Source organism: Pan troglodytes, chromosome 4, assembly GCF_028858775.2.
Source record: "Pan troglodytes isolate AG18354 chromosome 4, NHGRI_mPanTro3-v2.0_pri, whole genome shotgun sequence".
NCBI lineage: Eukaryota > Metazoa > Chordata > Mammalia > Primates > Hominidae > Pan > Pan troglodytes.
Window position 1 is genome coordinate 70,951,616 of NC_072402.2, and position 14,277 is coordinate 70,965,892.

The 14,277-nt window shown below is 37.2% G+C and overlaps 1 protein-coding gene across 5 annotated transcripts in view; it reads left to right on the forward strand.

Moving 5' to 3' along the window:
- Positions 1 to 14,277, forward strand: part of OXCT1 (3-oxoacid CoA-transferase 1) — a 147,514-nt gene that overhangs the window by 11,629 nt on the left and 121,608 nt on the right. For all 5 annotated transcript variants that reach the window (NM_001280381.1, XM_009449191.5, XM_009449192.5 and 2 more), the window contains 3 exon segments: positions 3,519 to 3,627; positions 4,867 to 4,957; positions 12,759 to 12,894. In NM_001280381.1, the coding sequence (NP_001267310.1) occupies positions 3,519 to 3,627; positions 4,867 to 4,957; positions 12,759 to 12,894 (336 nt within the window).

The following is a 14,277-nucleotide window of genomic DNA, read 5'->3' on the forward strand; positions in this document are numbered from 1 at the left end:
ATCAGTGGAGTGTGTGTATAGGGTAGAGTGAGGTGGTTAAAAATTAAAACTAAACTCCAATAAATGACAAGTTGGTCTTACTGCCCTGGTAGAGAATGAAGAAAAGTTTGCATTTTCCAAAGGAAGCTAACAACCCTGAGTATCTTCTATAGTCCAGGCACAGGGCTTCTGTATATAACATCAGAATATGTTATATACATACATAACCTCAGGGAAACTGTGGATAAGCGGTGGGGGGGGGGTGGTCTACTGTACATATAAAAACACCATGTATGCCATAAATATATACATTTATTACCTGCACAAATATATACATTTATATACAATTAAAATTAAAACTAAACTCCAATAAATGACAAATTGATCTTACTGCCCTAGTGGAGAATGAAGAAAAGTTTGCATTTTCCAAAGGAAGCTAGTATCCCCTGGATATCTTCTATAGTCCTGCAACAGGGCTTCTGTATATAACATCATGTGATCCTTACTACATTCCTAGAAAACAATTATCATCTTTTTGTAAACTTAAAATACCTTCTCCCCCCATGAAAAAGAGATGCAGTGGTTAAGTAATTTTCCTAGATTCATACAACTGTGGCAGAATTGGAATTTGAAGCAAGGGTATTTTTTGATCCCAAGAGCATGATCTATTATGGCACACTATCTCCTAAACTAGATGTTGGGTTTCTTAGGATACAATCTGTTGTAGTATAAGTTGACCTCTTAGTAAATAGATATCAAATGTCAACAAATATTGTTAACTGAATATATGAATAATGAAAAAAACAAGTACCTGCAGGTTCTTCATTGTCTTGAGCCCTTCTCAGATTACCTGGAAAACATCTTCACTTTATGCTTTTAACTTTTGATTATCTGGGTAAACATGTCTTCTCTAAAATACTTTTGAAGTATATTTTTTTGCAGAGAGTGTGGCAAGCTCTTTGGTAATTTCTAACTGTAGTGAAAACTATCAGATGAAACAAAAAAATAGAATTCTTGACAAGCCTATAGTTATATGCTTTTATTTGTGGGCAGGGGAGAGGTAGTGAGGGTTAATGCGTACCAAAAAATAGAAAGAATGAATAAGACCTTCTGTTTGATAGCACAATAGGGTGACTATAGTCAATAGCAACTTAATTGTACATTTAAAAATAGCTTCAAGTGTATTCGGATTGTAACTCAAAGGATAAATGCTTGAGGGAATGGATACCTTAATGTAAAAAGCCTCTATAGGTATATAGGGGAAATGAGTTTTCTTCCAACTTCCTCTCTATGTGGGATTTGTGTTTCTCAGCATATTGAAATAGTTAGGGTGATCTTACTGCACAGACTGTTGAGCTGTGGATGAACTCTTTAATTTTCTTCCCCTTCCAGCTATAAGGGCCTGACTCTTCACTTTTGGGTGGAGGTAATGACAGCAGAGTTATACAGGAAGAAATAGAACACTCACAAAGATTTATTTTATATCAATAAATGAGAAGTGGAGTATGAGAGGTTTCAAAAAACATGGAGAGAAGCATATTGTAGTAGAAAGGCCCTGAGGTAGAAGGCCAAATAAAACCTTGGATCTGTTCTTGCTTTAATACAGTTTTGGGTAAAGTACAAGATCCTTCTAAGCTTCAAAAATTTGACCTGTGAAATGAATTGGTTGGATTAGATAAATGCACTTTTTAAGTGTGTCTAGGAGATATCCTCAACTTTATCTTACGATCCTTCTGTTGGCCTGTTTATTCAGGCTATCACACTTGTAATTTCCAATATATTAAAAAATATATGTTTAAAACAGAAGCAGATGAATAGAAAAGAGGGAAAACTCTTTGTGGCTCAAGCCCTTTCTGTCTCTGCCTAGACTTATTTCTCAGGGTTTGAGCAGTGTGCTGGCATATTTTTAGGGGAAGAAAAGAATGATAGACATTTATGCTGTCACCTTGACCACTTCAGGTTGTGTCTGTCTGGGAGACTGTTAGGCAGTGGATGTGAGCTCATAACTGGCATGTAAAGGTAGCAGTATACCAGGATTCAGATGTTATTCTTTCTTTTTAGGCTGGCTGTATAGTGAGAATAAAGGAGAAGTGATATTGAGTATGAATGATTGCTACAGAATCTGCTTTCTTGTTTTCTTTTGTGCATAGTGTGGATGAAGTAGGGGAAAGGGAAAAGTTTACAACTGATTGCTCATGAATATTCACTAGGTGACTCATTTGGGACCAAATAGTACACAGTGGTAAGGCTAGACTTACCTTCCTTGTAGATAATGGTTTGTTCCTTTTATGTAGCCTCCATAAACCTTAAGCCCCATAGGAGGATGAGTTGTTTTGTAAGGTGTTCTTGTCCCTCTAGGAGGCATTCTTTGACATTTAAGATTGAACCTGGGGCCCAACTCTGTAGGTACGTGTTTTGTTCATATTGGCTTTAATTTCTTAGAGAGCAGTCTCATGTCTTAATACTTAACTGTGTTGGAATAAATAGTACAGGACTTGACACATGGTGGGTTTACAGTAAATACTTGTTGATTAATGGAAGATTGGGTTACCAGAAACTGATGCTTGATGACACCATTGCTATGAATTTGAATTCCAGTATATGGACTTTTCTTTCTACTTTCATTGTTTTGGGTGGCCACAAATGATGGAGTTAGAACTTTCCCTTATGTAATAGAAGACATCTGTTACAAGGGGACTTCAGTGATAATCTGTGGATAAAATTTCCATCCTACTTTTAAGTATGAGTCACTTAAAGCGCCAGGCTTTTAAAGAGGGGGATAGTATCACAGACAGAAAGGTGAAATGGTGGTTATGGAGGCTGGGGGTGAGGGGTTGGTGAGATGTTGGTCAAAGGATACATAATTTTATTTAGGAGGAATAAATTCAAGAGATCTGTTGAACACCATGGCGACTATGGTTAATAATATATTGTATACTAGAAAATTGCTGAGAGATTTTTAAGTGTTTTTACCACAAAAAAGTGTGTGCATTTATAAATAGCTTGATTTAGCCATTCAACAATGTGTATAGTATCCTCCCTTATCCAAGGGGAATATGTTCCAAAACCCCAGTGGATGCCTGACCTGTGGGTAGTACCAAACCCTATATAAGTTGTTTTTCCTACATATGTGTATCATTCATTTTAATTTACAAATTAGACTATGAGACATTAGTCACAATAACTAATAATAGAACAGTTATAACAATATACTGTAATAAAAGTTATAAGAATGCATTCTATCTCTCAAATCTTATTGTACTATACTTTCCTGGGGTGACAGACCTCAGAAAGGGAAACTGTGGATAAGGGGGGTCTACTATCCATATAAAAACACCATGTATGCCATAAACATATACATGTATTACCTGTATAAATATATACATTATATACAGTTATTACCTGGCAATTAAAAACGTGTATATATAAAGGAGATAATGAAATTATCATTTGTCTATCAATTGAATAAATTGCTACACACACAAAGTAAAGGTGTATCTCCAAATGATTATCAATTTTTTTTTTTTTTAATATTTCAGGGATGTGTTTGTTCCTTTTCCACCAGTGCTCATCGCCATACCAAGTTTTATACAGATCCAGTAGAAGCTGTAAAAGACATCCCTGATGGTGCCACGGTTTTGGTTGGTGGTGAGTACTAACACTGTTTTCATGTTATGGTAATGTCCTTATGTTTTTAAATGAAGCAGGCAAATCACAATGACAAAGATGTATAAAAATGATAATTATTTTATTATGCATTATTTATTGTACATATTATAGTATCATCTATTTTATTAGTGTCTCCTTCCTAAAAGTTTAGCAAGGTTTAGCATTTAATATTTTACTTTCTCTGTGTGCGTGCGTGTGTGTGTGTATGTGTATTTGTGTGTTTCTGTTTTGAAAAACTGAAGCTTCAAAGTAGTCATGTTTTATTAATAGCTTTGAAAAAAATCCCTAGATCCCAATTTTTTAACTTAAAATGTTTGCATTAATCTCATAAGCTTACACCTTCAGAGACCCCGTAGACATGTATTGACCTCCCCCACTGCCAATTCTATTGCTGCTTCTTGTTTGGACTCTCAAGAGGGAGTTTCACTTTGTCACCCAGGCTAGAGTACAGTGGTGCGATCTCAGTTTACTGCAACCTCTGCCTCTCGGGTTCAAGCCATTCTCCTGCCTTAGCCTCCCAAGTAGCTGGGATAACAGGCACCCACCATCACTCCTGGCTAATTTTTGTATTTTTAGTAGAGATGGGGTTTCACCATGTTGGCCAGTCTGGTTTCAAACTCCTGACCTCTAGTCATCTGCCCACCTTGGCCTCCCAAAGCGCTGGGATTACAGGCGTGAGCCACCCACACCCAACTTGCTGCCTGCTTCTGATAAATAATATCAAGGATTATTTTTAGCATTGATCCCCACTCATTCAAGTAAGTCATTGAATGTTCATTTTAAACCCAATACAATTTGAGTAATCATGGAAAATATAAAGAAATGACAGTTTTGGGCTTAGGCTTCCAACTATGCAAAATCTACTCAGACATATTAACATTCTTGAAAAAGTTGTAGAAAAACTGATTTACAAAGCAGGAAAACAATAGATATATAGTTAAGTGCAAACTGAGGAATGAGTAGCCATATAAACTGGTTGCACTTGGCTTATACTTGTGGTTCAAAGACTGGGCAGTGATATGTGATATAATGGTGCAAAACATTTGGATACAGCTATATGACCATTTACTTAGCTGCTGAGATATATCTGTGTATTTTGCTTAGTAGATCTAATAATGTGCTTTGTTTTATTTCCCTTTTAAAAAGAATAACACACACTTCTCTGAAAGAACATTGTTACCCCCTTTACAAATTGTTTATTTTTTGGACTTAATATAGGTTTTGGGCTATGTGGAATTCCAGAGAATCTTATAGATGCTTTACTGAAAACTGGAGTAAAAGGACTAACTGCAGTCAGCAACAATGCAGGGTAAGTGTGCATTTTAAAAACAATTGGCTGGAGAGAAATGCCAATTCTCAATATTTAAACAGAGTTTATCAATGAAATGAAGTTTTCTCCTATTCACATGAGCAATATATCCAAGCATCAAAATCTAGTGTTTAACAAGGTCAAGAGGGGTGGTTACATTTATCCAAATGTTTTTGGTAACATCCTTCATAAGTAAAGCAGACTTGCTTCATCTAGTATAAAGATATAAATTAAGACTTTATATCTTAATGTGATGTGCTTTTATTTTTCTAAACTTAAAATTTATTGAAGTTAGAATATATATCTTCAAATTAAGTCTTGCATTTTAAAATTTAAACGTATTGTTTTATGTTATTTATTAGATCATTTATAAAGCAAGGTGGGCATCAATTTGAAATCTGTTTAAAGCCCTTTCTTTTAGCAATGCCATCATTCTAGATCATAAATAAAGGGATACCATTAATCACAAAAACATGGCTGGTCTTGGAAGGTGGATATGCAGCCAGCACTTAAGATAATAGGATTGCATATTACGGTGGTCAGAAATAAGCCATCATTTTAATAATGGCATGCACATTAAGGTACATTTAGCTATGTTAGGAAAAGCCATATTTTTATTTTTACAAAATGGTAAGTCATCAGCTCTCAACAATTAAAGACTTTAAGGATTTTACATTTTTAATCACCCAATTGGCATTTTAGCCAATTATAAAAGCAGTTTAGAATAAATAGTGTAGGTTATTTGGGAAATAAAACTGATGCTACTTTTTTGTGCCCATTTTTCCTTTTCTGAATCTGTTTCCTTCTGGGAGACTGTCCCTCCTCTTTCCTGTCTATCCACATCTCTCAGGATTAGACTTAAGTTATATATCCTCAAAGTATCCTTATCCAATTATAGAAACTTTTCTAGTCTTTATTGATCTTGCCCCTTTTTGAGTTCCTTTAGAGACTTTTAGCCTTTCTTTGTATGCTGAATTTTACTTATCTTTGATATATATGTATATTACATTACCAATCTCCTTTATTTACAGTAGTTATGTATTCCCTACTGTCCTGAGCCTGTAAGTCTGAGTCTCAGAGTTACTGTGTGTTGGAGGGGAATGGGATTGTAGAAATCATCTGTCCCTTGTTTAACTGACTTTTCAGATCATCTGAAAATAGAGAAGTAACTTGTTTATGACAACTCGATAATTCTTAAACATATCTTATGCCCTTTAATTTGACTTGATTATACATACTTTTGATTATCAGCACTTTCAGTTTTCCAGATAGCTTTATGCTTATAAGGGATCCTACAGATCAATATAAAATTCTTGATGCAGAATAGATGCTGTTATGTCAAAGGCTGAGAAATCTGATTATACATATGTACCTACACCTATAATTACTTGTGTGTGTGTGTGTGTGTGTGTATATATATATATATATATATATATATATATATATATATATTACTATACTAGTCAGGTATAATAGTTTTTTGAGGGCCCAATGGTCAGTCTATCACTCTAAAATGTCTGGTTCTGTACCAATGACTTTGAACCTCAAGATAAAGGCAGTGACCCCTCTGCTGTGCCCTTGTTCTTTGTTGAGGAAGTTGCAGCTCTGAAGGAGTTAATAATCAGATGTAGGCCATGAGCTGATTATGGACATTCCCTAGGATTTAGTTATTTTGTCTGGGAAGGGCTAACCAATTCCTGGGATGTATACTTGAACTTCTGTGCTCAGCTCATGAAAGATTTCATTTGTCTCATGTAACTACAGAAGTCCTCCCTTATTCGAGGGGCCTGTGTTCTGAAATCATGGCTAATACTCAACCCAATTGCTGTCAATGGGAATGTATTTCTGTTTGTCTTCCACCCACAAATTTAATGTCTTTTCCATCTTAACTAAGCTCTTATTATGCTCTGTGGCTATAACTTTTGCAGTTTGAGATATGACAGCAAAACTAGCAGATATTTTTCTCTTTCTTTGAAATTTAATGGATAAAAGATTCATTCTTACTTAGATCTTTCACCTAAAGGAAGCACTTTATGACCTCTTTCTGGCATATCCAAGTTGGCTGCACCACTACTCTTGTGCTTTGGGGCCATTATTAAGTAAGATAGGGACTACTTGAACACAAGCACAGCAAATACTGCAGCAATCTATCTGATCACCATCATGGCTACTAAGTGAAGAACAGGAGAGTAGTATATACAGTGTAGATATGCTGGACAAAGGGAGGATTCACACCCCGGGCAGGATGGAGTAGGATGATGATAGCTCATCTCGTTACTCAGAATGGTGCAAAACTTAAAACTTATGAATTTTATATGTCTGGAATTTTCCATTTAATATTTGTGGACTGCAGTTGACTGGGTAATTGAAACCACACAGAAAATGAAACTGCAGATTGGGTGGGGGGTGGGGAAATTACTGTACGTCATAAATTAGCCTTATATTTAAATGAAGCATTTTGTTTTTGGTACTCTTGATATATTAAATATAATTATCTAATCCAGATTTAAGTATGTCTAAAATGAAAAGTAAACAAAAGAAATACAACTTGGTAAGTGATCCCAACTTTATTTTTGTTTATCTTATTTTGACAAGAATTGCCAATTAATGAGATTTCAGAAAATCAGCAAATTAAATTTCAGATTCAGAGCATGAAAATATTTCCAGAACATTGTCTCTGATGCAGTATCTTTTTGCTTTATAATAATGTGTCTCATTAATGAATTCTTGGCCTTAGACTTTTTCTAGTCACCACAATGTTTGAAACCCAGGTTTGTTATGATGCAGGAAAAAGATCACATCTCTCTTTAGTATGCTAAAAAATGTTGGCTACTAAAGGAAAGCACCCATCTTTCTGAAGGTCTTATCAGCATTGTCTTTAGTATTAAAGAGCTATAAGATGGTTTAATATACATGTCTCTATTAGAAATGATATGTTCCCCATTTGCAAAAGATCACATCTATTTTTCTTTATCTTGTAAGCCTTTATAGGTAAGGGACTTGTCTTACTAATTTTTTATCATCAATGTCTGATAATAGGTAAGATATACACTTGCCAAATTTGGGTTGTAAAGTATGTGGCAAGAAACACTCTCATTGTAAGCTGACAGCATTTTCAAGACCTGAAGAACTGGTCAGGTAGTGAACCTGGGGCTAGCGTCTTATGCACTGCTTGATTGCTATGCCAGGATACTAGTCTAAAAACAAAGCAAAGCCCGTATAAACAATGATTCTCAGAGCTAACAAATGAATAAAGAGATGTGATCTCCAAATAGAGCCAACTTAAAATGGGTAATGGGTTGAAAAGCCAAAGAGATCCAGAAGACAGTAGTTAGAAAAATTCCCAAGTCAATCAATGTCCAACTGTATTCTGGCTTTACTATGGGCCTGTAGGAGTTTCAGATATTTTAAACTACAGAAAGTAAAATGGATCATATCTACCTTCATGAATTATTTTATTACAACTTTATTAGTCTGGGCCGTAGATGATATCAAACGTAATTGAATTTTCTGAGTGGTTGAGGAGTTTACCAAAGGGAGCCTTTTCAGTGGAATGGTCAGGGCTGAGGGAAAAACGAGTAATAAAGAACACTGGAATTTGTATTGGAGGGGTGCTGTTACCAGCCCCAGGTCTGAAGGAGTGAAGGGAGGGAGCTGTTACTAGGACCTGGAAGAAAGCTTTATGGAGGGGGTTATCCAATAGGCTGTAACTTCTCAGGGAGAGAGCCAGAGGAATATAAATCCCAACATTTTCCCCTCACCCACATCCTCTTGATGGTGCCTCCCATTGGGTGAACCCAGTCAGAGTGGCTGAACCCGATCAGAAGCCAGAGGGCAAGGGGACCCCTCAATTTAGTCTACAGGGCAGCCATCTGAGGTCCAGATGTTGGAGGGATGGTGAGGCCAGGAGAGGAAGAGAAGTGAGCCAAAAGGAGAATGGTTGGAGTGAGGTTGGGGACATCACATGGGACCTTGCAGGCCACTCTGGAGACCTTTAATTTTACTCTGAATGAAAGTACCATCACAAGGGTGTGAGCAAGAGCAGTGATATGTTCTGACTTACATTTTATATGGCTTGCTTTGGCTGCCATGTTGTGAGGGAGGGGAAGCAGGGAGGGTTTGCAGTACCCTGGCAAGATAGTGCAGAGTACCAAGGAGAGAGTGAGAAATGGCCAGATTTTGAATAGGCTTTGAAGGTGGAATCAGGATTTCCTGATAGATTCAATGTGGAGTTTGTGAGAGAAGTCAAAGATCGCTGCGTTAGTTTTGGGCTGAGGATCTGTAAGGTGAGCCTGCCATGAGGTGAGATGGGAAGGCTGCAGTGGAGTTGAATTTGGGGGAATAGAATTGTGGGGACCTAGCCAGGTACTAGGAGTAGGTTAAAAACTCAGAAGGCATTGTGTGCATTGAGAGTAATGGGGAGACAGCCCTTGAACAACGGAATCCTTAGGCATCTGGTGACCTCTAGCGGACAAATGTATTCTTAACTTGCAGGGCATTCTAGCTCAAAAGTACACTCTTGAAAATGCTTATGTTACTTAGGCATTAGTTTTCTTTTGAACCAAGTGAGAGTAAGTCATGCAGCTATTTCTTTTCTACCCATGGTGGATGGAAAATCTTATCAGATTCAGCATTTGAAGGCTAGGGGTGCAAAACAAGTTGAGTAGGAGGTTGACAGTTACCTGTTACCTAGACACTTTGAAGTGTTCATTGTGTCAGGAGTGCCGGGGGTAGGAAAGACGTTTGGAAATGAAATTCTGAGAATTGGGAAGGAATCAGCTGAGCTGGAATGGTCACTTGTCGGTGTGAGGAGTATGAGAGTGGAGAGTGGAATGAAGTTGGGAGAACAGGTGGCATCAGGAGAAATGTCAGTGGTTTGTCACATACTTAACACCTTTCCAGATCAAGTAAGTAGGCGTCACTAGTGCTTGTTAATTTCCCCCAACCAACTTTCTTTATATTCCATCACCAAAGCCAGAATTCTGGAGTGGGTCTGCAGCTTCATCAGGATGGGCAACAAGTCTTATGAATTATTTCCCCCAAAGACCCTCTTGATTTCTCCCTTCTCCATTCCCATTCCCACTGCTTTAGCTCAGACTCTCACTGTTGCTTGTTTGGACTACTTCGAGCCTCTTCACTGATATCCCGGCCTTTCATCTTTCAACCTTTCCAGCTAATCATACTGTTATATTTCCGCTTAAAACTTTTTACAGGGACTTCCTGTCTTTCAGGATGAAATCCCACAAGGCTGATCACAACTGGTCCTGCCTTCTCCCCTCCCACATGCTGTTGCCCTCAGTCCATACTCCAGGAACACTCAACATGTAGTTTCCTGAGTGCATCTTTGCGAAGCTGTCTATCTGTCTGTTTTTCTCTACACCTCCACCCCACACACTGTTCTCAAGATGTTTTCTTTTTTCCTATGTCTGTGTAAGTGCCACCTCCTGTAAGATTTTTTCTGCTATCTTTCTCCTCCCCAAAAGTTGGGTTCTCCATTTTCAGAATTATCACTATTTGTGCCTAATTCCCTTAGCATGTCTCTCCCTCTGTTGTAATTATAGGTTACGTGTTTATTTTCTCAGTTTCAAAGCTGCCCAGGACCAGGTCTTATTCATGATTGTAGCTCCAGAGCCTGACACAGGGATAGAATAAGCACTCAGTCAGGGAGTTTTAGATGAATTAACAAACCTGTGGTAGAATAAGCACTCAGTAACGGAGTTTCAGATGAATGAACTGTGTAGATGACACAAGCTCTGTAGGGAAGGAACCATCAGAGCACTAAAGGAATTAGGAGGGAGAGATTGTAAATAAAAACTTCTGTTTCTAGGAAGCACTCTGGTCCTTATCACTACATTTCTGTCGCTTAAAAGGCTTTCTTGAAGCATAGTATGGAGTAATATAGAAAAGTGAACATCTCATAAATACAGTTTGATGGAGTTTTACAAGCTGCACACCCATGTCATCAATGCCCAGATAGATAAATGGAACATGACCAGTACCCCAGGAAGCCCTCTTCCTGCTCCTTCCAGTCGCTGTTCTCTTCTCCCACTACCAATATTAATCGTTAGCCTTACTTTTGATCCTCATAGATTTGTTTTGTCTAATTTTGAACATCATATTAAAGGAATATTTCAGAGTATAATCTTGTGTCTGGCTTTAGCTCAACATTATTCTGTGAGATTCAACCGTTGTTACTAATGGTTATAGATGAGTCATTCTCACTGCTATACCCCACTTCATTATGTAGTATGCCACAATTATCTATTTTGCTGATGAGCATTTGGGAGGCTCCAATTTTGGCCATAATGAACAGTGCTGCTATGAATTTTCTTGCACATGTCTTGTGATGAACCTAAGTATGCATTTCTGTTGGTTATAGACCCAGAATGGAATTGCTGACCCATAGCATACGGATATATTGAACATTAGTAGGTACTAACAGTTTTTCCAAGGTGGTCATTTCAGTTTACATTCCCCTTGGCACATATGAGAGTTCTGATTGTTTCACATCTTTGTCGAGACTTGGTATTTTCTTCTTTTTTAGCCATCCCTTCATGTTTGTGGTGGTGTCTTATCATACTTTTTGCCATTAAAAGTGTTTTGCTACGAAAAATACTTCCCCATTAAAACAATTTCACCATTAAAAAATATTTCACCATTAAAAGATATTTCGCCATTAAAAATATTTCACCATTAAAAAATATTTCACCATTAAAAGATATTTCGCCATTAAAAATATTTCACCATTAAAAGATATTTCACCATTAAAAAATTTCACCATTAAAAAAAGCTTAAGGTCAAGTGTTCTTATCTTAGAAATGTTTTATTTCTCTAGTTGGTTACAATATTTCTGACTCTTGAATGGAAGATGATCTTCAGTCTTTAAGGTGACTGAAATGGAAAAATCATTCAGTTATCTATCTTGTTACATTGACTTCGCTTTAAATTCTAGGCATATTTTGCTTCGAAAAATAATAGAAATAAAGAAAGGCATAAACCTGGAGACCTTCACCCAATGAAAAAATAAAGTCAACACTGTGTATACCATTTCTAAGAATAAATTGAGTGCCAGCTTTAAAATAATAAAGATATTAAGCTATAGTATATATAATTTAACAGATACAGGATTATTGTTTCCACTTATACTCTTCACTGGCTTGTGATTAATTTTTTTTTTTTGCTTGTTTTTGTTAAGAATGTGTAAATCTTCTTGAGCAAAAGATTTATGATATAGGGAAAATGTTCATAGCTATTTATAATTTGGGTCCACATTTCAATGAGCATGTTAATCTCTCTTTTAAATACCAGAATGCCCCTCTCTCCTTTTTAGAAGAGAAAGAGCTTCTCCATCCAAATCTTCGTTTTGGGTCAGTATATTGCCACTGCGTTTATGTGTTCCTTCAAAGCATAGGACAAGAACCAATTCATCTCTTTGCTTATCTTCTAACTCAGAATCACTCTGCAGCCATGAAAATAACAAAAGGTGCGGGGTAAAACTGTAGGGTTGACATGGGTGGGAATATTGGCTGTATGTCCCTTACTGCCCAAGACCTTGCCCTGTGCATGCCCCGCTCCCACAAAAAAATAACTTAAACTTCTTGACTTAGTTTCCTCAACTGTAAAATAAAAGGGATAGCTACCTTGCAAAAGTTTTGGGGTTATGGGAGACTAAGAATGTGGATCAAATGCCTATAAGAAATGATTTATTTTTCTTTAAATTAACAAAGTTTTATCTCTTTAAAAAGATGTAGTAGTGTTCTGTTAGATGCTCTTTGGTAAGCTCCCTTCATTTTCCTTCTAGGGTTGACAATTTTGGTTTGGGGCTTTTGCTTCGGTCCAAGCAGATAAAACGCATGATCTCTTCATATGTGGGAGAAAATGCAGAATTTGAACGACAGTACTTATCTGGTGAATTAGAAGTGGAGCTGACACCACAGGTGAGAAAATTTGCTTTTCTTTTATAATACTAACTTACTTTAAAAATTCCTTTTTTCTCCGTGGAAATTTCTTTGTGCAAAAGAGGTAAGGCAGAAGGAATACTACTTTGCCAAACCAGGGAATTTTGTTTCTAACTCACACCTGTTGATTGCTGGAGGATTAATATTTTCTTCTACTGTGTACTGAAAAAGGAGATATTTCTAAAAGGTATCCAGGCTGCAAGATAAGATTTTAAGTTTGGTACTGTAATGTGTATTGTGCCAGAAGCATACAAAAGGATTTGCTGGAATGTTTGAGAATCATCCTAAAAAGTTAATTTATAGGAATTTATTTTTATTTTTATTTTTTGAGGAGGAGTCTCACTGTGTCACCCAGGGTGGAGTGCGGCGGTGTGATCTCGGCTCACTGCAAACTCCACCTCCCAAGTTCAAGCAATTCTCCTGCCTTAGCCTCCTGAGAAGCTGAGATTTGAGATTACAGGCATTTGCCACCACGCCCAGCTACTTTTGTTTTCTGTATTTTTAGTAGAGACGGGATTTCACCATGTTGGCCAGGCTGGTCTCGAACTCCTGACCTCAAATGAGCCGCCTGCCTTGGCCTCACAGGTGTAAGCCACCATGCCTCTCCAATTTCTATGAATTTTAGAACTAGAAATTTATGGGTGATCTGGTCTTGCTGAGACACTTCAGAGTGAAGCCCTTGAAAGGTGCATGTGACTATATCTGAGTAAGTGCTGGGATCAGAACCTAGATTCCCAGGGAACTGATGTTACTACAAAGCAAGCAGTTACTATAATTAATCTAGCAACTTTTCACTCATTTTCTATGTCATCTCTTAACTAATTGGAGTTATTCATAAAGAAAGGAAAACTTTCTGAAATCTTTAAGTAAAACGAGGGTCTACAGTTTGCTCTTCTTTCATTTTGACATGCTCTGCTCTCAGCTCTTGAACTGAGCCACTCCGCTTTATTTTAGTCAACAGAAAATATTGCCACTGACTTTGCCAAGTTGGTAATAACATAATTTAGTAGATTTTTAAAAAGTAGTAATGAAATCATGGTGTGTTTGTCTAGAAAGCACACATGGGAACTATTCTGAGGCTTGTGTTACCGTCACACCTGGTCACTCTATAGCACCGTTACCTGTACATACCATAGCATTGCACTGGGCTTGGTATTTACTCAATTTTCTCAGTTTTTTGAAAAAACAAAAACAAAAAAAACAAAGATGTCTTAGTCTGCTCAGGCTGCTATAACAAAATATCACAGACGGTGGCTTAAACAACAGAAGTTTCTCACAGTTCTGAAGGCTTGGAAGTCCTCCTTGGCTTGCAGATGGCCGACTTCTCACGGTTCTTGCATGGCGGAGAGCATGCATGCTCAC